The 26,256-nt window shown below is 41.1% G+C and overlaps 1 protein-coding gene across 2 annotated transcripts in view; it reads left to right on the forward strand.

The window, feature by feature from the left end:
- The window catches only part of pcsk5b (proprotein convertase subtilisin/kexin type 5b), an 85,562-nt gene that overhangs the window by 37,740 nt on the left and 21,566 nt on the right, over window positions 1-26,256 (forward strand). For both annotated transcript variants that reach the window (XM_086075972.1, XM_086075973.1), the window contains exons 10-20: window positions 598-701; window positions 8,970-9,102; window positions 14,140-14,328; window positions 14,873-15,009; window positions 15,447-15,584; window positions 15,652-15,754; window positions 17,729-17,922; window positions 19,654-19,738; window positions 22,714-22,817; window positions 22,908-23,046; window positions 24,411-24,526. In XM_086075972.1, coding sequence (XP_085932098.1) covers window positions 598-701; window positions 8,970-9,102; window positions 14,140-14,328; window positions 14,873-15,009; window positions 15,447-15,584; window positions 15,652-15,754; window positions 17,729-17,922; window positions 19,654-19,738; window positions 22,714-22,817; window positions 22,908-23,046; window positions 24,411-24,526 — 1,442 coding nt within the window. The remainder of the gene's footprint in view (window positions 1-597; window positions 702-8,969; window positions 9,103-14,139; window positions 14,329-14,872; window positions 15,010-15,446; window positions 15,585-15,651; window positions 15,755-17,728; window positions 17,923-19,653; window positions 19,739-22,713; window positions 22,818-22,907; window positions 23,047-24,410; window positions 24,527-26,256) is intronic.

A 26,256-nucleotide genomic window follows, 5' to 3' on the forward strand; every position in this document is an offset into this window, starting at 1 on the left:
ATGGAAGGGAATCCCAGGAAACACGTTGACCCACTTCCCGGTTATTCCCCCACTATTTAATGTAGCGTTGGCGACATGAAAGGAGTTGTGACACATGGTTGCCTGTCCTGTAATGGATCTCACGTGAGAACAGAGAAGCTGGCGGGTAGGTGGGGGTGGCACAGATGAAGGCGCCTCAACAAGCTCTAGCCAAGTCTCCCTGTAATTTCCCCCTCCATTTTGCGGTTGCATCGTTTTCGTTTTTATCCTCTTTTCCGCCTCTTATCGACCATCTTTTCTTCCAGTGCTTTGTGAGGCTCGTTTTTCTGGCCCCTGTAAAGCTGAATTCATGCTGAAGTTTAAAAACTGAGCTGTTCTGGGACAAAAGCTGCTGAACATTTTCATATTGCCCCCTAAATAGAGTTAAGAAGTTGTGTATATTGCCATAATTCTTTAAATAGTAGATATTTACCACCTCCTGTTTGAATTGTGTCAGGTGGAGATATGGTGTCTTTGACATGGAAGTCAAATCCAACGTGCGGTCGCTCCACAATGTTGTGTGCGTACATGTTATGTTTACATATGAGTTCATGTGTGTTTGTGTTTACCTTCTTCTAGTCCTCTTCTAACTTGGCGAGATGTTCAGCACATCATTGTGAAGACATCCAGAGCTGGCCACCTCAGCGCTCCTGACTGGAAGACCAATGCAGCTGGTTATAATGGTATGTAAACAACGTATTATATATACATTGTAGTATCCACTCGGCTGGAGCGGCCATTACTAACCTCTCGGATACGGTCTCTTAAATGTGGGGAAGTAATGCCAGGGCTCGATTTGCTTCTTCCCTGGGAAAAGCAGGTACCAGGATGTACCATTTCAGTTAGTGGTTAGCCAGGGTGCATTATTATTCTCCACAGTCTCGGCTTTGCTGCGCTGGACCATTGTCTCATGATCTATGAATAAAATTGGTCTTCTTAGAGTGGAGAAGTAATGCCATGATTCAACTTGTTTTTGACGCTTTTCCACTGGCCAAAGGTTTTAGTAGAAATACCTTTGGTACTGAGCAGATGTCATAAGGATGATGTAAACAACTGATACCTCAGTGGTCATTCAGATTTGTCATTTGAGGTTACAGTAAACCATTTAGAAAATAAAAAACTAAGTACTTAAGTACAGTACCCTGTTGCTTTTCATTTTAGCTTTGGACACTGCAGTATAATAGTTCACACACTCCACTGTCCTGCAGCAGCCTTTAATTTCCTTGTATAGTACAGTAGGTAGTATTTGTAAGTAGAAAGTAACGACATGACTTAACTATCTTTAAAAGCTTTTTCACTGGCAAACGCAGGTATGAGGTAGAACGATTTCAGTACCTAGTCAGCCAGGGTTCTACGCATGCCAAGCAGATGTCACGTGAACTACAGCTCGTCACTCTGGTCTGCTCGTTGGTCAATCAGATTCAAGAGTGTAACAGTTGAGGATAGGCCACAAGAAATGGAAAAAAAATTACACTTACATTATAATGTTTGCAAACCCTGTTAATGATCCTGAGCTATGGTCAGTGCAGTATTATCCCCAGTCTCTACTTTACTGCAGAGGCCTACATTATGTCCATAAGCCAAATCCTGTTATTGTGTTTTAGCTTTAGACGGTGCAGTATTACTGTATATGCCACTTTGCTGTAGGAGCGTGTCGAGCGTGTTCATTATGGAATTTTTAGTATTAGTCCCCTTAATCTCTTGTACTGTGGCTAACTGGCAAATATTGAAAAGTTTTGCTTACCTTGTTGCAGTGGGTGTTGCATTGTTGTGCTCCACATTCTCTACTTTGCTGAGTTGGACCTGAATCTCTTCTACGATCTCTTTAGCAGGGAGAACTAAATGTTTGTTAACTGGCTGATGTGAATTTGGACTGTGCAGTGGAAAAGCAGCATACAATACTAGTTGGACCAATGAAGACACCTCACGCTTAAGCGGCTGTGCTAACTTTGCAACGTTTATCTTATCATCATGACACACTCTGTAATGCCTTCCCCATCCCTTATGCCTTCTTTAAGTCAAGGTCTGCGAAAAGGAGACGCAAGTATGTTTCATTTTTTTTTTTTTTTTTTTTTTTTAATAAGAGCTCAGTATTGTTCATTCGGAAATGTCATCATCATTGCTCTTTTATTTTATTATTTTTTATTATTATTATTATTTTTTTTATATATATATTTTTTTGTGTGTGGGTGTGTATGTATGTGCGTGCGTGTATTTGTTAGCTCACCAGAAAACCTATTAGAAAAAATCTCATACCGTTCACCTAAACCGAACACCAGGAGACCCGAGGGGACCAAAGAAAACCAAGGAAGGTGAAATCCAGCACCGACCAGACACCCCCCACCAGAACTCCTCCCCAGCCCAAGAAACATCCAGACCCCAACAAATCCAAAAAACATAAAATCAGGGAGGCCTCAAGAGACCAAAGGAGAGACCGAGAAAAGGAAGGAAGGACAGACGAAGCCGCGTGAGATCCGCAGACACCAGCCTCCACCGATTCAATAACCTGAGGAGGAAACAGATTGTGTCTGAGTTTCGGTAGATGCTGGTGTGGTGGATCTGGCATGCATGAAAATCTCCACCAAAGAGGGGAGCCGTCGACCCCCGCCGGAACAGAGCAAGCGCAACACCTCAGGGCCCCCCAGGCCGCGGCAGCGCCAAAGGACGACTCCCGGGCCCCGCCAGGGCCACCGGCCGGAGAGCAAACCCAGGAGCAGGAGCGCCCCCCGCCCCAACACGGCCCGCGCCCCCGGCCCAACGCAGCAGGACAGGGTACTGCAGGCCCACCAGGCACCCCACCGGCCCCCAACCCCCGCACCCCCCACGACCCCCTTTTCTCGGGTAGAGTTCGCCGACTGGCGAACTCTACCCCTAAACCGTGAATGTGACCCCACCAAGTATATATACAAGTGTGTGTGTGTGTGTGGTGCATTAAAATTAGGAGCAGGTGAACCGGAGCCGATGGAAATGATATTCCCACGCTCCGATCCACCCGCCACCCAAGCATGTTACTGAGTGTATGTGGTGCATTAAAAAAAATAGATAGGGCGGGGGGGGGGGGTCACGGACAGGGGACCGCAGCACTGCTCTATACTGCGGCCCCCAACCGATGGCACCCCCACAAGCCCCCCCCCCCACACACACACACAAGTTGTGTGGTGTATTAAAATTGGAGGGGAGTTGTAGGGTGAAGACGGTGTTTCCACCCTACCCCACCCCCCAAAGTGTGTTATGTGCCCTATATGTCTATAAAAGTGTATTGTGCAAACCTAGTGTAGTGAGTTAAGAGGAGTGACCAGCGGGACCCTCCCCAACCGGGCGGGGGCAGGAGGCGCACCGGCCCACCAAGCCCCCACCCACCCCACCAGGACCCCGGCGGGCATATGGGACCCGTCCGGCGGGGCGATAGGGCTCGCCCCCCGGATACTGGGTCCCGCCGAGGTGCCAGGACGCCCACTGGAGCGGGGCGGGCACGACACCAAACCCCAGCCACCCCCGCCGGCCCCCGTAGCACCGAGACCCGGGCCATGGATGGAGCCCCCGGCCCAGGGGAGGGGAAGGAAGACGTACCGGGGAGGGGGAAGGGAGGGGGGAAGGGGACGACAAGAAGGGCAGGGGGCAGCGGCAGGGACGCAAGGAGAGGGGGAGAGGAGGAGGAAGGGTGACGAGGGAGAGGGGACAGGGAGGCGGAGGACGGGCGGGGAGAGGCGAGGAGGGAGAGGCAGCAAGGGGGAGGAAGGGGGAGGGGAGAGGGAACCACCGGGCACCCCGGCGGCCCACAGGCCCCGAACCGCGTCGCCGGGCCCAGAGCGACGGACCGCGCCGGAACGGCGCCGCCCCCGACACCAGGGAAAGCCCCGCAACGCAGCACCCCCCAAGAGACCCAGGGAAAGGCCAAGACGCAGCCGCCACCCAGCAGCTAACAGAGGGGCAGACCCGCCCACGCACAGCCAGGGGGGACAGCACCCACAGAATTAACCCACTGGCATGCCGTGAATCCGAATATCAACCCCTGGTGCCCATCGGAGGTGAATCCGCTCGATCCCGCTGGCAGCAGCCGGGTTCCTGACTATAGAAACACAACCATTAGTTACAAATTGCCTAATACAGAAACATCAATGCAAGTTATAACGCTGCTGTGGCTCTCGCTAACAGGCAGAATTAAAATCCAAGTTTAGGTTAAAAAATTCTATATACGTAGACCATGTTTCTTTAAATTTTGACATTTGGTTTTTATTTGAGGCAGATATTTTTTCCATTAAAATATGATTTATGAGGAGGTTAGACCATTGGTCGATATTCAAAGTTTGTTTATTTTTCCAGTTAACAAGAATTGTTTTTTTTGCGATAGTAAGGGCTACAAGTATAGATTGAAATTGTTTATGTGGTAAGTCAATTGTTGTTAAGTCACCTAGCAAACACAAGTTTGGAGAGAACGGTATCCTACAGTCCAAGACAGCGGAAAGTTTTTCTAAGACTTTAGTCCAGAAAAACATAACTGGAGTACATAACCATAAAGCATGAAAATAAGTGTCTGTAGTGTTTTGTAAACACTGGAGACAAATGTCGGAGTCTGAGAGTCCCATTTTCTTCATCATATATTGAGTAATGTATGTTCTGTGAGTAATTTTATATTGGATAAGTTGTAAATTTGTGTGTTTTGTCATTTTAAAAACGTTTTCACAAACTTGAATCCAAAAGACAGATTCCGGAGCTATAGACAAGTCTGTTTCCCATTTTGGGATGGGTAAAGACGTTTTATCAGTATATGAAAGTAACTTATATATTTTTGAGAGTTTTTTTGTTGTTGTCGGAGAAAGCTTGGTAATATCTTTAGCTAAAACAGGCGGTTGGAGCGTACCCTGGAGTGTTGGAATTTGTTTCTTTATCATACTTTTAACTTGCAAATAATGTAAAAAGTTTCCGTTTTTTATTTTATATTTTTGGAGCAAGGATGTATATGATATAAACATATTATCTGAGAAGAGATGGTGGAGATGTGTAATTCCTTTCTGCTCCCACACATTCAAATAAAACGATTGGTTGTTAATTTGAAAGTCGGGGTTATGCCATAGGGGAGAAAGCCCGCTGGGCTCCACTTGGGCTTTTGTCATTTCTAGTGCCTTCCACCAGGCAGTCAGGGTGGCGGAAATCATTGGATTTTTAAAGCAGTTATGTCACTTAATCGATGTTGTAATAAAGAGTAAATCTAGGAGTCTGAGGTTATTACAATCCTTCTGTTCTAGTTCCAGCCAACAGTTAGTATCTCTATTGGGTTGTGCCCATAAAATAATATATTGTAGCTGGTTGGCTATATAATAGTGCATAAAATTTGGTGCCTCTAGACCTCCTTTGGATTTATTTTTCTGAAGAGTAGATAGACTAATCTTTGCTTCTTTTTTTTTTTCCAGTAAAATTTTGTAACGGCTGAGTCCAACAACTGGAACCAGTTAGCCGTAGGTTTAAATGGAATCATTGAGAAAAAATAGTTTATTTTGGGTAAAACTTTCATTTTAATAGTGGCTATTCGTCCTATTAGAGAAATAGGAAGATTATTCCAGCGCTCCAAGTCACTATAAATGCTATCCAGAAGTGGAGTGAAATTTAAATTAACTAAATCAGTTAATTTAGGTGAGATTTTTATGCCTAAGTATTTTAAATTACCTATAGGAAATGAGTAGTATGGGTCCTGGCTTGCAGGGTTCCATGAATTTTCTGTAATAGGTAGAAGTGTTGATTTTGTCCAGTTAATAGAATAGTCTGATAACTGTGAGAATTTAGTTTTTAAGTTAAATACTTCCCCTAACGAAATAGCAGGCTTTTCTAAATAAAGTAAAATATCATCGGCATATAGATTAATTTTATGTTCTGTTACCCCAGAGTGAATTCCTTGAATCATTCTTTCCTGGCGTATGGCTAATGCAAGCGGTTCAATAAATATTGCAAATAATAAAGGCGACAGTGGGCATCCCTGTCTTGTGCCTCTCTGTAGAGTAAAACTCTTAGATATAATCCCATTAGTAGTAACAGTAGCTTTAGGAGAATCATATAATACTGACACCCAGTGAATAAATGACTTCCCAAAGCCAAATTTATTTAAAACAGCAAAGAGGAAGGACCAGTTAACTTTATCAAAAGCTTTTTCTGCATCCAATGATATAATAACTGCCTTTTTATCATGCCGCTGTGACATACTAATAAGGTTAAAGAGCCTTCTAATATTATTAGTAGAGTGACGCTCTTTAATAAAGCCTGTTTGGTCGCTATGAATGATTGTCGGGATTACTGTTTCTAATCTAGATGTAAAAGCCTTAGTGATAATTTTAACATTAGTGTTAATTAGTGAAATCGGACGGTAACTTGATGGAAGGGTGGGGTCTTTTTCTGGCTTTAATAAAAGTTTAATTGCTGCTGTATTCATGTGTGGGCGTATGTGACCATTAGTTTTAATTTCTGTTACTACTCTTAAGAATAGTGGAGCAAGCATTGACCAGAAGTGCTTTAAAAATATAGCCGGATAACCATCCGGGCCGGGTGCTTTGCCATTTGGCATACTATCTAGAGCACTGTACAACTCGTTTATAGTAAGTGGTGCATCTAACATATCTTTATATTCAGTAGTTACCTGAGGTATATTTAAGCTACTGAGGAATGCCTCAATATGCTCTGGGTTAGGTTTATTAGTTTCTGAGTATAGGTTGTGATAATGATTATAAAAAATTTGATTAATTTCTTCTGGTGATTGTGTACATTCACCAGTTGTCCCTTTAATAGCCGTTATAAGCGATTTTTCCCGATTACGTTGAAGTTGGTTTGCAAGAAATTTACCTGATTTGTTATTATATTCAAAGTTGTTGTATCTCAATTGTTGTATTATAAACGCTGTCTTTTTAGTTAACATATCGTCTAACTGTATTTTTGTATTTTGTAAGTCAGTCCATATTTGGTTATTTGGGTTTATTGCGTACTCATCCGTCAGTTGTTTAATTTTATCTTCCAAGTCTTTTTCTAATTTTTGATCCTGTTTCTTTTTATAAGATGAATATGATATAATTTTACCTCTAATTACTGCTTTCCCAGCTTCCCAGAGAAGAGCTGGAGATAGGTCTGGAGAGTCATTTATTTCCAAAAAGTCTGCCCATTCTTTTCTTATAATTTTGTCAAATTCTGCGTCGTTTAGTAGTGAGATGTTAAAACGCCATGTAGGTGGTGGTTTAAAGGTATAATCAACTTGTAGGGAAAGGGAGACTGGTGCATGGTCGCTAATAATAATAGGATGTATTTTTGTAACGGTTTTATCAGCAATAGAATTATTTGTAAGAAAAAAATCTATTCTTGAAAAGGACCGGTGCACAGCGGAAAAGAAGGTAAATTCCTTCTTATTTGGGTTTTTAAGTCTCCAGCTGTCGACGAGGCCAAAGTCATCCATATATTCCCCTATTACTTTTGCAGATTGTGATCGCCTTATACATGTTGTTTTATTAGAACGATCTATTAATGGATTTAAGGTTGTGTTAAAGTCTCCTCCAATAATAATAGTAGAGTTCGCTGCTAATTCAAACAGCTTAGAGAAAAATTCATGGAAAAAAGCCGGATCATCATTATTAGGGGCATATAAATTACCGAATGTATATATTTTATTAAATATAGTCACCTGAATAATAATGTATCGGCCCTCTGGGTCTGTTATTGTATTATTTAGAGTAAAGAGTAAATTCTTATGTATGAGTATACAGATGTATGAAGTATGTTTCATTTGAAGGGAAGAAAACACTGTCAGAATATCATCGTATGGTATTTGCATACAATACCTTGTCTGAGAGACGCCAGGGTCAGTCTGCGTGAGCCAAGTGACTAGGAGAAGTATGGAAATAATTCATATTTGAGCTGTTACGTGCATGAAGTGCTTTTCATGTTGCTGCTGCTCATATCCTCTGTCCGTATGATCCGAGCTTTGGACATTCTGACTTTAACAGACATTTCTTGGCTCTCCCACTTGATGGTGGTGGGCATCAGCAATTAGTTGCCTGCGTGGAAAATTGGACTTTGTGCTAAACAGGCTACATAATGCAGGCCACATAATGCAGGTGATAGGAATTAAATGATGCCTTGCGGCTGAGATTTTGCTTCAACATTTTTTGTTATTGAATTATTCAAGTAATTGTTTCAGCTTTAATTGACATGTGGCTATGGAACCGCACCCACCCTAGCCAATCATGTCAGTGATGGAGAAAGTCATTGTGAGACATTTATTAAGTAAATGAACCCCACTGATACCTAACAGTGGGTGGGGCAGAGTTGCAGAACAGCTCATTCACATACACATTTTGGGAAATAGGCAGCTCACTATTTGCAGGCGATAGAGACCAATCCCTTTCATGAATAGAGAAAAGCTGTGAATAATTGACGCCTCCCTTCAAATGTTTAAATTTGCTATGATCACGATCCTATTCCTTGTTTAAATCATAAATATACCACAAACTCTACTCTCAAAACTCTTAAACTAATTTCAAACACATTTTAACCACATTACCCATAAAAATAAATGCCTTGCAGATTATTTCAATTTTGGAAAAATGCACTGGAAGTCTACATATGCTTCCAAGCAGACAAGCATCACTAAAGCTTTTGACACAAACAGCTCAGCCCTCGATCGAGTTGTATCACTTCAGCATACTTCCTTGACACCAAATTACTACTGTGATGTTAGATCGGATTTGGCGGCATCTAACGGCAAGTTAGGGCAAAGTAAACGGCTAAGGATAGGTTTCACAGAAAAAAAGAGATTACTGTGCTTAGTTGTGTAATTTCACTCTTGATGGGTGGGCGGTTCCTCTGGAGACTCAACTATTTATATACAAACAATAAAAAGTAAATTTTCCATAATAGGTCCCTAAGAAATGCAACTTTAATGACTTTCAATGGTGTGTGTGCGTGTCTCTCGACTACAGTCAGCCATCTGTACGGCTTTGGCCTGATGGATGCAGAGGCCATGGTGAAGGAGGCAGAGCGATGGAAGCAGCTACCCTCGCAGCATGTTCCTCCCCAACACATCTGCGTGGAGAGCGCCGACCGGCAAATCAGGTACATGGTCAAAGATGCCCAGAAGGCAGCCATTTTAGATGTGTAGTAATGTGTTTGCTTGTTCTTTTAAATTGTGGTTCACTTTTTCCAAGGGAATGGCTAAACCTCAAAAAGGGCTGTTAAGAGGGGAAGTATGCAGTACAGTGGTACCTTAACTTAGGAGAGCCCCAATTTAGAAGCTTTAGTTATGTTTTTGTTTTTTTTTGCTTAGTGTTGCGAGGCGACAATCAAGCTTCAGATATGATGTCTCATGAGTGTAGTGGGAAACATCGGAGCAATTTAAGGTATCACATGTAGGCAAGGAGACCGGGAGAAGTTAAATATCGCATGTGGGCAAGGATAGTGACAGTTGCTGATGCCCTTTCATTCAACTGGGCAAACAGTTCCAAGATTCTAAATGACAGCACTCACAATAAGCTGCTGCACATAACGCACGACCAGATGCTCACATATACAATAACTGGCCAATTCCACCCCAACTCTTTTGGTCACTTAGTAGGCGACACCCCTTAAAGACACACTTCCAACACAGGGCTAATAAAGTACGTACAGTACAGTAATTACACTGTTATTTCTTTACATTTTCTTTTAATATATTTGAGTTTACATGTTTTTACACTTGCACATAAGTGAAAAATGTTAAAATGTTGCTTCCACTGTAATTCCTTCTTTCTTTCTTTCTTTTTCTCTTTTGCACCGGCCGCCATGTGTTTAAGAATGTGGTTGTGCAAGCTTGTACATTGATAGGGGCCAAGCATTAGTTCTGGCAGGGTGGTTCTCACATAAGACCTTTACTAAACACACACACACACACAAAAACACACGCGTGCATACAGGCGCATGCGCGCGCTTGCAAACACGCACACACGCAGAGTGCAAGCCAGGGCTTCAAAGCTTGTTATCCTTGATGCAGCTGGAAGCCCAAGCACTGTTCGGTGCAAGGCTCAACTAGAGCCAAGCGCTAGATTGTGAGGGGCTCGCTGGGCAACGCCAACTTCCTCCTCTTCCTCATCACCATGCTGTCTGTTCTGCTCTGGCACACTAGTAATCAGCCCATATCAGGATTATGTAGTTTTACTTGGGCGCCTGGTATTGGTGTGATATGTTTGTGTTCTACTCTATTGTTGAATGGAACAGTTGTGTGGATTACCATGACAGTTATTTGCGGCAGGGGTTCTGAAACAGGGACCTCATACAGGGGTGACATTTTTCCAAGGACCCCATTATATTGCGCCATATAACGCCAATCAAACCCTGTGTAACCATAAATGCTATAGCATTTTTTTAAGAAAACAGAATGGGGGGGGTGGGGGGGGTACATTTGTAATATCATTTGGGGGGAGGGGGGGTTAATACATTTGTAATATCATTGTTACAATGTTGTATTTTTACAAGTTGCATTTTTTTTAACAAGAACACTGATTTATTTTGTTGGCATAAAAAGTTACATAACTGCCGCAATTATTTTCGAAGTATTGGATGTCTAACATATGCATAGGTGTGTTGAAAATCACGGTGTGTGTGTGTGTGTGTTCTTGCCGTCTTGTCATCAAAGATGCTAAATCCATTGCCGTGCTATATCAAATGGATACAGTAATAATGCATATAGCGCTTTTCTAGACACGCAAAGACGCTTTACAATGGAATGGATACATCATTCATGTACTCACACATTCACACAATGGTGGCGGTAAACTACTTTAGTAGTCACAGCTGCCCTGGGGCAGGCTGATGTGGAAGCATGGCTGCCAGTGTGCGCCTACGGCCTCTCCAACCACCACCAAACATTTGCACCTTCCATACACCAGTGTGAGTAGCACTGGAGGCAATGTGTGTGAAGTGTCTTGCCCAAGGACACAACGACACATGACTTGGGGAGAGCGGGGATCAAACAGCCGACCTTCTGGTTACTGAACGACCGTCTCTACACCCTGAGCCACGGCCGCCACAGTAGCAGCAGATGAAATATGATATATCAAATTACGGCAACCGCGATGTTCTGTAATTCATGATGGGTATTGAAAATGTTTTTTTATAAATAAATTTGGAACAGGAGATATTACATATCACTTGATTGGGCCTAGGCGCCAGTAAACATCCACACAATGTTAAAAAAAAATTGTTATCTTGCTTGTTCTTACATATTACAGTTCAGATGTTGATTTTATATATATATATATATATATATATATATATAAAGTTTACTTTGTTGTAAACACAACGCTCACATGACATGACTTGTACAGTATGCATGGGTGTGTGTTCCTACGTACCCTTTGGCTGGCTTCTCAGACTGCATTCGCTAAGCACTGTCTGCAGTTGTACCAGCAAAACGGGCTGAAATACTGCACGTGTGTCTTTGTGTACGCGTTTGTGTGCATGCCAGCACTCCCGAGTTTGTCCAGCCAGGCTGCCAGTAATCAGCTGTGCGTCCGCTGGGGGTTCTGTTGTCTGTGTTGTCACGACCGAGCCAGCCAGCAGTGTTGCGATATCAGCGCGAAACTCCCCCGGCCAGCCGCTGCTTACGCAACCCTCATTGTTTTCCACACGCTTTTCTTTACTTAACTTGCATCCGCACATTTCGTTTTTAATCAGCTGTCCTTTTGCTGCTATGTTAATTAGTTATGTTAACTTGTGTGTATCCCCTCTTCTGGAAGCAGTCCAGCCTGCTGTCACCATTGCTTGTCACATTTTGAGTGGCAGGCCATGCGTTTTGTTCCTGGGTCTTCAGTAGAGGGATTTACTTGACTTAATCCACCTTTAACACCACCACCACTATCTCATTGCAATTAAAGGAAACAATAGTACTACCGGTATATAAAAAAGCAATAAATAAACATGCGACCAAGTGTGCCAACTACGTCATCAGGAGCTGTTCAGAACCTATATTTATCCAATTGTATGATTGATACAGCCCGAATACTTTCTGGTCACTGTGGCGCCATAGCATGCGAGTTTTGAACAGACTATCTGTTCGTCAACGCTACTGGAAAAAAAAGCATTATTATTTTCTTTTAATTTTTTTTCTTTCAATATCTGTTGTTCATTTTGGTCTCCTCCTCCTTTTGAAATATCACCTTGTTTCATTCAAAAGTGACTATTTATTAAAGAGTTGTACATCTTTTTCTAAGTCTTAAAAAAAAGTCCTATTTTGGTTTCATCTGACCACATGACTTTCTCCCAATCCTCTTCTGCATCATCCGTATGCCCTCTGGTAAACCTCAGACGGGCCTGGACATGAACTGGCTTAAGCAGGGGGACACGTCTGACACTGCAGAATTTGATTCCTTCCTTGTCAGTGTAGTGTGTTACTGATGGTAACCTTTGTAACTTTGGTTCCAGCTCTTTTCAGGTCAGTCACCCCCCCCCCCCCCCCCGTGTGGTTCTGAGATTTTTGCTCACCATTCTCGTGATCATTTTGATCCCCAGGAGTAGAGATCTTGCGTGGAACCCCAAACCAGCCCTTGCTTATTTGTCAGTGACCAAATATTTATTTTCCACCATAATTTACAAATAAATTCTTAATAAATCTGATTAACCCCCCACATTCTGTCTCTCGCAGTTGAAGTGTACCAATGATGCAAATGACAGACCTCTGTCTTCATTTAGCGTTGGAGAACTTGCACAATTAGTGGCTGACTAAATACGTTTTTGCCCCGCTGTAAAGTGTTGGGCATCCGCGTGAAACAAGCATGTCCTCTTGTGACAGCAGCGTTGAAGGAAGCAAGAAATCACGTTGGAAAATAGTCTTGCGAGCCAGTCTCGAGGCTGAGATTCCGGCTCACAAGGACTACTAGTACACATGTTAAATTCATTAAGCACAACAATCATATGAACATCTGGAAATGTAACGCAATATGTATGTGACAAGCAAAGCAGAGCAGCCCCCCCCCCTTTTTTTTTTGCAAAAGAAACACTTGATCTTATACTCTGCTAAATTTGCAGCTTGGAATCGTCCTGAGCAATTTTCCGCTCAATGGTAAACATCTGCGTTGGCTCGAGGTCCTTAAAAAGAGCTGGTGCTTTCATGGAGGCGGGGAAAAATGGTTTGCAATAAAGCACATAAGTTAATGTTTTTTCCAGCCGTCCTGACATACACAAAGTGTTTTCCAGCAAGTGTAACTCAGCAGCGTTTCTGTGAAGATATGCTAAATTGGCTCAGCTGTTACTCCAACGCCGACAAGATGGCCTTGATTATCACAGCCTTCCATGAACGCGTGGACGCCCGCCAAACAGACGCTGGCTTCATGGCCTCTTCTGTGACGGCTTCGCCTCTGACGCTGGTGAATTTGTTTGACGTGCGATAGAACCGCACGCCTGCCCAACGCCACACGTTGCAATTACGATGCGCTCTCGCTTCCAAGACACTAGCAACAACTGATAGGCATTTGTTGCATGAGGAACGTGGCTCATGACCAGTCACTTCAGTCATGTCGTGCTAACAAGCTCACACTAAAAGTATAGAATGAAAATACGATTTACAAAAATTCAAAAATGAGACAAAAAATATTTGAAAATCCATTAAAATTAGCTAAAATATTTGGAACAAAATCCAAAATTTGTTAAACACCTGTACATAACAATACTCTCATCCATTGACTGCAACAGCCACCACCCGCGGCCCCACAGTTTCTCATTAGTGCTATAATATTGCTAATATGATGTTTATGGTGCAATATAATCAATGTCACTTTATTATTTTATTTATACCTTTTTCTATGCACCTACACATTCTATTTTTTACATTTATTTGATACTGCGAGTTGAAATTTTGTTTAATTTGTGTATTGACCTTGTGTTTATTTATTGATAATAAAGCAAGTTGCAATCTATTTTATTTATTTATTTTTATATTTCAGTCATATTGCCGGTCAAATCTAGTCTTTCTGCATAAGTAGAAGTAATCCTTTGGTGCTGACTGAAATGAGCCTAGGTGTCTACGTTGCGCATTAACGTGGCATTTCTATAAATCTGTACCACGTTTATTTTCTTTGTATGTCAGCGCAATCTAACTAGCTACTGATCCTTGTCTTCCAGGACAATCCGCCCTGAGCATGTGGTGCGTTCGGTGTACAAGGCGACGGGCTGTACCGACAACCCCAACCACCACGTGATCTACCTGGAGCATGTGGTGGTACGCATCACCATCACGCACCCTCGCCGGGGAGACCTGTCAATAAACCTGACCTCACCATCAGGGACCAAGTCTCAGCTGCTGGCCAACAGGTAGAAAAGCATGTGTTGTCCCAAAAAATATTCAATTCATGAGAATTTGAACATACCAAAAATGTTAATTGAGAAACATTTTAAAATATAATTTTAAAAGAATTTAATTAAAACCATAATATTTTTTTAAAAAGATAAATAAATATGATTGCAATCAAATTCCATAAAAATACAAGTTTTACTCCAGTCATTCCTGTTCATTCTTGAAGGAAACCTTTAGTTTTTAAATTCTGCGGTCTAGCCGCTCTTTTTGAATCATGTGCACATCATAACAACAGTTGGCACAATGACCCCTAATCTTAAAACAAACATAAAACAACATAATTTATGGAAAAGGCACAATAGCAACCATGGTAAATCAAGGAAGGAAGGTAAATGCATTTTGTGTGTAAAAATGGTCAAATACAACTTGACATAAGTGACTGTGTTCGTGACAAATAACAAATGTGTTTGAAGAGATGTGCTGGGACACAGAGTGCTTAAGCCCTGACCTCATATGAAATAATTGACTGCCTTTGTCTGTTTGTGTGTTCTCGACATGCAGGTTGTTTGATCATTCCATGGAGGGATTTAAGAACTGGGAGTTCATGACCACCCACTGCTGGGGAGAGAAGGCAGCGGGCGACTGGGTGCTGGAGATTTATGATTCCCCCTCTCAGCTGCGAAGCCAAAAAGTGCCTGGTATGGAAACACTGTTATAAACGAGACGAGAGAATATTTTACTGTATGTTATTAATGTGCGCGCATGTGAATGTGAGGCTCGCAAGTTCATAATTCCGTTACCATTTTCTTGCTTTCCTCCTGGCCCAAATTATTTCAATGAGAAAATGAAAACCTGTTATGAACATTACATTCACAGAGCGAGGACGAACATGTAGCGCAAAAATCTATTAGTGGCGACCTACCGCAGTTCAAATGTATATGTGATATGCAGGATATCCTGGATCCTGCGATATCGTTCTTGACAAAGGGTTAACAATCTCAAAATTCAGACAAATTGTTCTAGAAGTGAATTTCAATAGGTTGGCAGCACTGCGAATTGTAAGAGGTAACAGTGTGACACATGCCAAAAGCAAGCTGCCAGTTTTGTTACAATATGATGGCGCTGCTGTTTTCAGGCAAGCTAAAGGAGTGGTCACTGGTGCTTTACGGGACCTCGGTGCACCCGTACTCGTCCCTACGCAGCATGTCTGTTGAGACCAGATCCACCGACGCTGTGGCACCCACCGATGAAGAATTCACTGAGGAGTACAACGGTAGGTAAACTTTGGATTTTAATCACATTGCATTGAGTTGTAATTGGTTGTGTGTGTTTCCCGACAGGTCCTTGTGATTCCGAATGCAATGAGCATGGCTGCGAAGGGCCCGGCCCACATCACTGCATCAACTGCCTGCACTACTTCCTCAAGTTCAAGAACAACACCAGGTCTGAATACTCACTCTCGTCAGTATTACAGGAAATGTTTGCGTACTGCGCAATACCATATTGTCTTTAGTGTCACCATACAGCCAATGGCCAGTAATGGTGAAAAATAAGTAAAAATGAGCAGTTAAGTTAATGTGATATCCTTGCTTGCTTGCTTTATTGCATCTGACAATCAAACACCCAAATACAAAATGAGAAACACTCGCAAGGAGCAGCTGTAGGTCACGCACCTAAAGGAAAACATCCAACTTGTGAATGCTACAGTAGTAAAACTTTTTTTACATTCTCTTTTATTATAGCACTATTTTCTTCACTAAAAATACCGCCATGTAACAATAATTGTGGTGGCTTGAATAGATTAATGGCATATCAGTTAATTTTATGTAGGGAAAATGGATTTGACATACTTTTAAATTGAGTTATGACCTAAGTGAAAGAACAAATTAAACCTAAGGTACCACTGTAGTGTGAGCGTGTGTGTGTGTGTGTGTGTGTGCTTTTCTCTTTGCTACATTGTGGGGACCTCTTTTTGAGGGTCAAGACTTGGTTTTAGAGTTTAGGTATGAATTGGGTTATGGTTGATGTTAGGGTAAGGAATGGCAGTAGGCAATCATTTTTGATGGTTGGGTTTAGGGGAAGGGGCTAGGAAATGCATCATGTCGCTGAGATGTCCCCACTATGATACAAAGACAAGAGTGCGTGTGCGCTTGTGCGCGTGCCTGCATTTCTGCCCTTTTAGCATCCCGTCTGGATGAAAATATGAGCTAATTGCCATTGTGTCAGCTGGGCTCTGCTCTAATAAAAGGCAGAAGAGCAAGATTAAGGGCGCATGGTGCGCCGCCCTGCCATCAGCCACTCTGGAGGGGCGCTGCCCTTTTGCACCTCCACAGGGAATGCTTGATGAGCGCTGATTAGTAGAGGTGTGTGCGTGCTTGTGTGAGTGCGTTTATTTGCATTTCTTTCTCTCATGAAGGAGAAATTAATCAATGCATACAATACAAAAACAACTCAGGGTAATAATACTTTATGTATTTATTTTTTATGATAGTTACTTTGTATTTTGTTTTGAGGTTTGTTAGTAAAAAAAAAAAAATTCTGTTTCAAAGTAAAAAAAAAAAAAAAGTTTATAAACAGTGCTGCTCAAAAGTTTGTGAACCTCTTGAGCAATTTGGATTTTCCAATTGTTTCAACCTGATTTTGTTGGTTGTAGGTTTAGCATTTCAATGCATAGTTTTTTTTATCAATTGTGTTGTCAATCACTGACTGAAACAGACAAAACCACATCACTTTAGTCTTACCCAGATGACGATGCCCACCTTTAGCTGTGTGCTTCCGCATATTCGCCAAATGCTTTATGACGCGAAGCCTCGCAAAAATACACGGTATGAGAGGGACCGTCTGTACTCACCCGATCGACGGATGTAAAGGTGCTTCAGTTGGTGCTTAGTCTGTGTATTTTTTTTTAGGCTTCGTGTCATTGTGCACTCGCCGATAGGTGGGCGTCGTCATCGACGGGAATTGACGATTAATGGAAGTGCTCAGCTCTGCTTGAAACATTTTGGCGAAGGAGTTTGCCCACTCCGCTTCTAAATTAAAAACAGGAAATGGTTACCATTACTGTCTCTCCCACACATAGCGCTACACATGCTATCAGTGTTAGTTTTTGTGTTTTCACAGGTTAAATGGCATGTGCAGTGGTGGATTGTGCTTTTCACACATGCAATATGTGTTTCTTGGCGGTGAGCTCTAAAAATGTACGAAGAAGGTTGCTGTGTGATCTTGATGATGTCCTGAAGAGAAGGGAAATGAGGGGGTGACTGAGTTTGATCAAGTTATCCAGCAGATGTTCCACCTGTTCAGCATATAGCCACCGCACACGTGCGCACGCACACACCACATAAAATCTAGGATAAGGGAGCTGTTTTTTTCTAATATGAAAAAGCATTTTTAATATTTTTATTTTTTATTTTTTAGGATGTGCGTGTCTGAGTGTCCTAGCGGCTTCTTTCGCGATGATAGGAAGCGCTGCAAGAAGTGCTCGTCATTGTGTGAAACGTGCATGGGCAGCCGTAGTGACCAGTGCACCACCTGCAGGCCCGGGTTCCACCTCAACGAGGGCTCCCACACCTGTGTGGCTACCTGCGGCGACGCCTTCTACCTCGACCACGGTAACCATACGCCAAAAGCCATGGAAAAAGCAAAACACACATGCACGAACAGACCGTTTCATATGCTAGCGTGCCACGTTACACCAGTTCCATATTTAAGTTGAATGAACTTTATGACACTTTTGTAAATCTCAGTATGTATTGTACAAACTAAGAGGTAATATTATACTTAAATGGTATAGTATTGTAAATAATAACAGTACCACGCGTCATGATATTGGTTCGGTTTTGTAAAATTTGATGATGCCATAGATCACAATGTAACGTAGCTTCTATGTAGTGTGACAACCGGACAAGACTTACTTCTTTTTTTTTTGCTTTATTTTTAATATGGGAAAAAAATGGAACGAACCAAATCTGCAGAAACTCTGCTTGGGTTTCCCGTGTTTGTTGACAGATTTCTAATAAATTGGTTTGTGAGCATATCTTTCGATCTTGTCACATATATACTGGCAGGGTTTGCCTGCATTGAGCCAAAACGAGATAGACTAACTGCGATAAAAAGTGGAGCAGCGAGACAGAAAAGGATCATGTAATAATTCGCTCTATTTATTGGTCTGCTGCCGATTCAGCATCCTGGCAGCAGATGGGCCGCCTTCTCATCCAAGTTCAATCATAACATTTCCTCAGGCCAAAGATGTTGTAGATACTTTCCCCTCCTTTTCCCCCTTAAAACGCTGGCAACGACTGGCGTCATGTTGCGGTAAATGACTTTATTTGCTTTGTCAGGCTGACAACAACCTGAAAGAAATTCTACTGGCCCGCATTATTGGACAGAACATCGCTTGACAAAGGCTGTTCAAACACGTGTGCCGTTGATTCGATAAAGAAGCAGCATCAAATTTACATGTAAATAGCGACCCTTGATTCTCTCACATTTTGTTCCTGGTAGTGGCATTCTGGTGAATTCCTTCGGTAAAGTCAGGTCAGGTACACAGTACTTCCAAAGCAAAATGGCCATCTACCATGCATTTCACATATTTGTTAATTAGGCATTTACACGCTCAGGGTTTTTGGGGCTGATCACAAATCACAGAGTAAAAAACAAAAACAAAACAATAACAGATGACCGATCCAATCACAAGATGGAGCAATATATTTATTGAAATAACTTGTTCATTTGACTTTTGTTTTGTTAACTTGATATACAATATGTTAACACTACACTCTGCAACTTTCCGAAAAAGTAACACTTGCTACATATGCGTACCCTAGACATCAATTGTGTTTTTCACAAATGTATTTGTTATAGGGGATATTAGAGGTGTTTGAAGTGCTCCCCAAATTTTTTTTTAGAAAATGTCAACAAGATTGCGGCCACGTTACTAGATCTAGTGTAATATTTTATAACTTGAAAAGTTTGGTTGAGGTTTTCGGGCAGTTTAATATTCTTGCCCTGCTTTTGGGTTAGCAGAGCAACTCTAATGTTTTATGAATGTGTCTTGGAGGGGAGTGAGCGCGTGACCATGTGTAGTATGTCAAAGTGTGTCCGCGTCTATTTAGTCTTTCCTCGGCTGCATTCCTGTCCTCGCGCTACGGTCGTCGTCTTCGTTCCCCAGCTGTTGAGCCTTGACACTTTTCCACTCTCCATCAAATCCTTAATCTTCCTGCTGTTTTGCTCATTTGTTGCTTCCTTCCCTCCTTGCAAGCAATATTATTTATTTGTGTGTGCGTGTGCGTGCGTGCGTGTCTTTATGTATCTATGTGACTTTCTCGTCTGGTGTCTTGCAGATTTCAACATTTGCAGGAGATGTCCGGAAAACTGCAAGAAATGCACCGCCTCCAACTTCTGCACAGAATGTAAACAGGGAACCAGGTGAACTACTAACTTAACTATCAAATCTTCTGTCAGTCATTTTTCAAAGATGTTTTTTGAAGATACGTTTTGAAATGGTATTTTTTATATATGCATTTTTGGATCATTGTTGAGTTTATGGTTTAAACTGTTAATACAGGCAATTGTAAAAAAAAAAAAAAAAAACATTTAAAAAATGTGGGGTGTCAATTACTCGTGTTTTATTCACAATTCTTGAAGGGCTCTCTCTCTCCCCTCATGTATAAAAGTGAATTTCTGTGCTAGCATTGTTACAAATTAAATACAATTCCCTTTTTAATGTTTTGTATAAAACCAGTTGCGTCTAGACCAAGGGTCACCAAACCTTTTGAAAATAGTTGACCATAATTTAAAAGGTCTCTCTGTTGCTCCATCTCTATTACTATCTAACGGTTATACAGTATCTATTCAACTTGTCATATTGTACTGTTCTACCTGCCTCTTCAATTTGCTGACTGTTAAAGACCGTACTAAACTCACTAAAGTAACAAACACCGCAGCAAAACTCATCAGACTTCCAAACCCCAAAATCACAATGGTAGGTAAGGTCATCGCACGCGTTGCACTCACAATAGAACTCCACACACCTGCTCCATAAGCACCTCACCCCTCTGTCTTCAGGATGGTGGTACAAGACAAACATGTGCAGGAGGGCTTGGTTTGGAAAGAGCCTGATTCCCTCAGTCATTACATTTCTGAATAGCAGGCCCTGCGGAGTGCACTCTGTTTGTTATTGTTTTTGTCATCTGATAGTGTCATGTCTATGTAAAAATAACATAATTCAAATGTTGTTATTAAAAAATACTTTCATCTATGAGAAGATATTGATCATATTAATGATTGAATAAGTTAAGAAATAGGTAATTGCCAATATAAAATGCTTTATTTCTAAAATATTTATAGTGTTTATGTTTTCATATGATAATTTGGACATTATTAGGAAATCAAAGTGTTCCATCACGTGTGAGTTATTTTTAGAACGGATCCACGGGCTACTCATGAGATTCTCCATGTTGGTGACACCTGGTCTAGACCGACTGCCCACCCATCAAGCTTAAAATTACACAACCAAGTACAGTGCATCTGGAAAGTATTCACAGAACTTCACTTTCCACATTTTGTTTTGTTAACTTAAACCCTTTTTACCTTACCTCAACATTCTATAAACAACATCCTACAATGACAACATGGGGGGTGGGGAGAAAGTCTGACACACATGTTAATTTACTAAGAATCATATTATTTTGTTTTCACATGATCTGTAATGAAAAACAAATACTTCTGTCATTTCTATGGAATTTAATGAGGGGAAAAATATTTAAATTCATTATTCATGCTATTAAGACACTGGGGAACTGTTTTAAATTGGGAAAATAAATTGTCAGCAGCAGCTGGGACGTCTTTGTTGAGTGGACTGCCTTTCACCCTGTGACCCGGCAAGTATTAAAAGCCATATAAACCCGGAACCCACACACCAAGCTGAGCCATTTTGTGTTCTGCTCGCCTCTTTTGAAGACGTTCTCATCTCTTAAGCCGTTTAAGTTATCCACGCGGACTAAGGAGCCGTCATTTCCTCAGTCCACATGCGCACACACGCTGTCGGAAAGTAGCGGCGAAGGGGGCAAAGAGGGGTCCAGACAATTTCTTGGAATTCCCGGCTAATGCAGAACAGCTGTTTTTCAGCTCAGCTCAGCACTGCACTGAGAGCTGTCCTCACTGCAAACTCACACCAGGCAACATTTGTTGGACTTGCCTCCAAAAGCGGACCCATATGTTGATGCATTCAAAGCATTTTTAAAGTGGGAAACAGAACATTAGGTACACCTGCCAAGTTAAATGTCATCCAACACAAGAGCAGTGTTGCAGGTTCGTTTAACTCTCCTGTTTATTTCTTTGGCAAACTGTGAATGTTCATGGGTCAGTACGACCTGCTGGTTGTTTAAAAAAAAATACATCGATACAGTGCTTATACTGCACCACCTTTATTTGTATATTAAAACATATATACAGACTTAAATATATACAGACGTCTACAGGGTGGGCTGGAATTCATGATTCACTTCAGAATAATGTCATAATGTGCCTTTGTCCCGTCTCGGATAAAACTAAACACACATGCTTTAATGTTAGCTTACCCTGGATGTGCAGTATTACACTCTAAAGTATCCACTTTGCTTCATTGGCCCTTAGGCCGGTTTCACACATATCACCTCCAGAACAATTTGTCTGAATTGCTTTTTTTTTTTTTATTATTTCAAGAACATTATCATGGGACAATTATTGCAGTATATTATGTAGTAGAATAAAATTTATTCTGCATACTACTCAATTGCACAACTTAATCATTAGACTCTAAATACAATTATGAACAAATTATAGCGCCAATATAGTTATTTAAAAAAAATATATACAAAAAAACAAGTTAAGAGTGACACGATTGAGACTTTTCCTCCCCAAGATAAAAGTGGTAGAAATGATAAACTAGATCATGGCTGGATGGATACATGTTTATTGATTGAATGTTGATTAATGGTTTGAATAAGAAAATAGGTTTTGATTTCAAATGTGTGAGTGCATTAAATGGAACCAAATTCAATGGTTCCGCTTTAAGATATATCAAGAAGATTTGGTGGCTCAAATTAGATTTTCTATAACGTTAGCATATCTTGCTCTGCCTTATTTGGTCTGGACACTCCAGTATTGTATTCCATTTTCTTTTTTTTTCCAGTAGAGGTTTTTTACCCCACTTTCTGCAGTATTACACTCCAAGGTTCACACTTTGCAGTCATACATCTTCAATACCAGTAACATTATTTAGTATGTTATTTAAATTTCATTATGTCCAAAAACCTCCACCCTTATAGATGTCGCGTAGTAGATGCCCCCATCTGCATTTGATGCAAACGCCCAGAGACAGACAAAATATTAATGAGCATCTTCCTCTATTTTGTGTCCAGTTTACAAGGCAACAAATGTCAGATGACATGCGACGCAGGTTCCTACTACAATGGCCACCGGAGGACTTGTGAGCCATGCCACCGAGCTTGTGCCACCTGCGCAGGTAAGGCATCAAGAGGCGCACCTCAGCAGAATAAGAAGTTGGGGGGAAAAATTTAAATCTCAAGCTTTTTTTCTTTTTCTTTTTTTGCAGGCACGGGTATCGAGGCTTGCACCAAATGTGCGGACAGCTACTTGCTGGAGGACTGGCGCTGCGTGTCCACGTGTAGCAGCGGCTACTACCTGTCGGAGCAGATGGCCGACGGAGGCCAGGTGCAGAGGTCCTGTAAGAAGTGAGTTGGAGTCGACGTTTTATATATCAGTGTCTCCACTTTGCTGCAACAGCTCTTAGTCTCGTTTGGAATCAAATTAGGTGCACATGCTATAATGCTAGTTTACCCTGGATGCTGCAGTATTACATTCCACAGTGTCCATGTAACACCAGTGGACCATGTTCTCCTTTGGAATAAAATTTTAAATACAAGAATACACCATTAGCATTAGAGATAGACCAATATGGTTTTGTCAGGGCCAATGCCGATTATTAGCAGCCAAGGATGTCGAGAGCCGATATTCATTTTCACTTAAAGGAAAAATATTGGCATCAAAATTTGGAAAAAATAGAAACTCCAGCGCTAAGATTTTTGAATTTGTAAGCAAATGTTTACTGAGCAACTTTTAGGGTTCGGAAAATAGTGTAGTGAGTGTAAAAAAATAAATCTTAGTCAATAGACATATTTGTTTTAAAAATCTAACAAAAAGTTCAGGGATTTCCCACGGGCAGTAGCATGTCTTCAAAAGTTAAATATAAACTTAAGTAAATAGCTCCCTATTGTTTTATACAGTAAATAAAGTTTTCAAAAATTTCTGAATATCTCAAGTATTATTATATTATTTGACTTATCTTCGTTTTAATTTCAAACAAAAACAGAAGGTGCAGAGAGTTCCCAGGATCAGCAGCATCTCTGAAAATTGAAATACCCGGTAATTAGTTCCCTGAAATTAACACATACATTTTTTTTAATCTATTATCGGTCGTATGATTCTTCAAAATGGCCGATGCCGATATTCGTCAAAATGCTGAATATCGGCGCCATTAATTGGCCCTCTATCCCTAATTAGCATATCCTGTACTTTCTTAGCTCTGGATGCTGCATTATGGAGACTCCACAATCTCCACTTTGCTACAGTGGCACTTTGCCCACTCTCGAATAAAATTAAACACACCTGCTATAACATACATTGAAAATGTTGCAGTATTATAATCGACATCCTCCATTTTTCTACAGTTGTTCTTAAAATCTGCTTTAGCAGGGTAAGCTCCAAAGCTGTTGTGACCCGAATGATAACAAGCCCTATGCAAAATGGAGGAAGTTTGACATACTGCACTGCCAAAAGCTTATCGCTAGCCATGGCATCCGCTGGTCAGAAGCTGAGCTTTGTTTACAGAGTAGTAAAGTAGACACTTCCTGTCCCGTAGTATTTCCCATGTGGGAATTATGTATCAGTGTACCGGTCCACTCCTAATGGGTATCGCTGTTCAACTGTATTTAGCTCAGTGGCTTAGAAGTCAATTAGATATAAAGGCCTGGAGCAAAGAATCCAAAGTTTCAAGATGCTACTGTGTCCTAACTGTGCACGTGTTTTCCGTCGGCAGGTGTGACCATAGCTGCTACGAGTGCCTGGGGCCCGGTGAGAGGAACTGCAGCAGCTGCGTCAGCGGTTACAATCTGGAGGTGGGAGCCTGCGTGGTCAGCACCATCTGCAAAGATGGTGAGTTTTCAGCTCTTTCTCTCATCTCTCTCGTCGTATGCAAAGCTTTTGCTCGCGCCTCCAAAAGGTGTTTAACAAACTAACTCAAGTGCATGCTTCTAACGTTAAATAGTGGGACCCTTGCAAGTACTCCAAGACTCTATTCCACGAAGATTTTTTGGTATATGTAATTTTTTGTTTTACTATTTAGTGTCTTGCTAATAACATGTGGGGGCAGCATTATGTAAATTAGCCGCCCAATTGCATCACAATCTGGCTAAATTCAGAACGACTTTTTGGGAAATAGGCAGTTGGACAAAAAAATTAAAAAATATTGGTTTTGTCAACTATTTGTCACTTTTACATATATTACAACTATTGAATTTACTTATAGACGTACTATATTTATTAGTGTAATATTTAAAACATTGATTTATGAATTAAAAGCTAGTATTTTAACGGAAAACGGTAAAATGCGCAATTCTTACCGTTGTGGTTCCTTTTTTCATTTTGATTTAATTTTTATTCCTTTTTTTGGTCATCAAAACATGGTAGTTCCGAGGGTCCTCAACTCACATAACACCATACATTTAGCTGAAGTGCTTTTGAGGGGGGGGACTAACATCTTGAATGGCAGTGGCAGTGGCATCTCCTACAGTGCTTGTGTGGTTCAAAATGTCACTAACATACATCCTGACATGTATTTGTTATTTTTTATTAAGAAAAACACTCCATGGGGTACTTTGTGATGGTGTCTAGATGAGGTGCACTCATTCCGCCAACACTCAAATATTCTTTAACTATTTCCTTCTGCTTCTAACTTCCTTATTACTCACAATTCCACCAAGTAGTTCAGTTTTTTTCTGTTAGTTGTCATTGTCCCCAAAAAACAACAACACTTTTGTGGTATCTAACAGGTGGAAACGCAAAATTATGTTAGCTTTACCAAACTAAGGCAACGTACACTGTACTGTACCGCTTGGTGGAAGCATAGCTTCGCTTTCTCTCTGCATGTTGTTTCTTTTAGGCCATTTTGAATCCCCCCCACCCCTTTTTTTAAAAATGTTTTTACATTTGTTGTTAAAAGAAATTTAAGGCTGGATTTACACTACACTGACAGAAAAATGGTACTAAATTGGCTTGTCACTGGGGCTGTACCCTCACGGGTGAACCTATTTAAACACATACTAGGACACCTACAATTTGTACCGTTTACTGTATATGCAAAATATGTACCATAGTTTAATACATACAAATTGAAAATTAAGGACCCACACTGTGCACCTAGCCTTAGATACTCGGAATTACTGCGTACAGAAATATTCACGCACCAAAATAACAGGCAACAGGGAAAGAAAACAGATACTACCAAACAAATGGTACTGAAATAACCACATACCAAAGTAACCAGATAATAAGCAAAATAAAAGGTACCGGAAAATATAGGTAGCAAAGCACAAAACAAAATAGCTAAAAGTCATGTGAAAACTAATGATATCCAAACATCACGATATGATAAATATCACGATATGATAAATATCACAATATGAACCTCAAGGTACGATAATTATCACGATATTGTGGGGAGGTTGGCGATTTTATATTTATATATATATATATATATTTTTTTTTAAAGAAGCTCACAATACTGTATAAATATCACAATATTAAAAAAAAAAAGTTAATATTGGAGAGCACAATATTGTGTTTTTTGTACATAATGATAGCAGTGACTGAGAAATTGTCATGTC

Source organism: Leptonotus elevatus, chromosome 5, assembly GCF_054856555.1.
Source record: "Leptonotus elevatus isolate MCC_2025b chromosome 5, RoL_Lele_1.0, whole genome shotgun sequence".
NCBI lineage: Eukaryota > Metazoa > Chordata > Actinopteri > Syngnathiformes > Syngnathidae > Leptonotus > Leptonotus elevatus.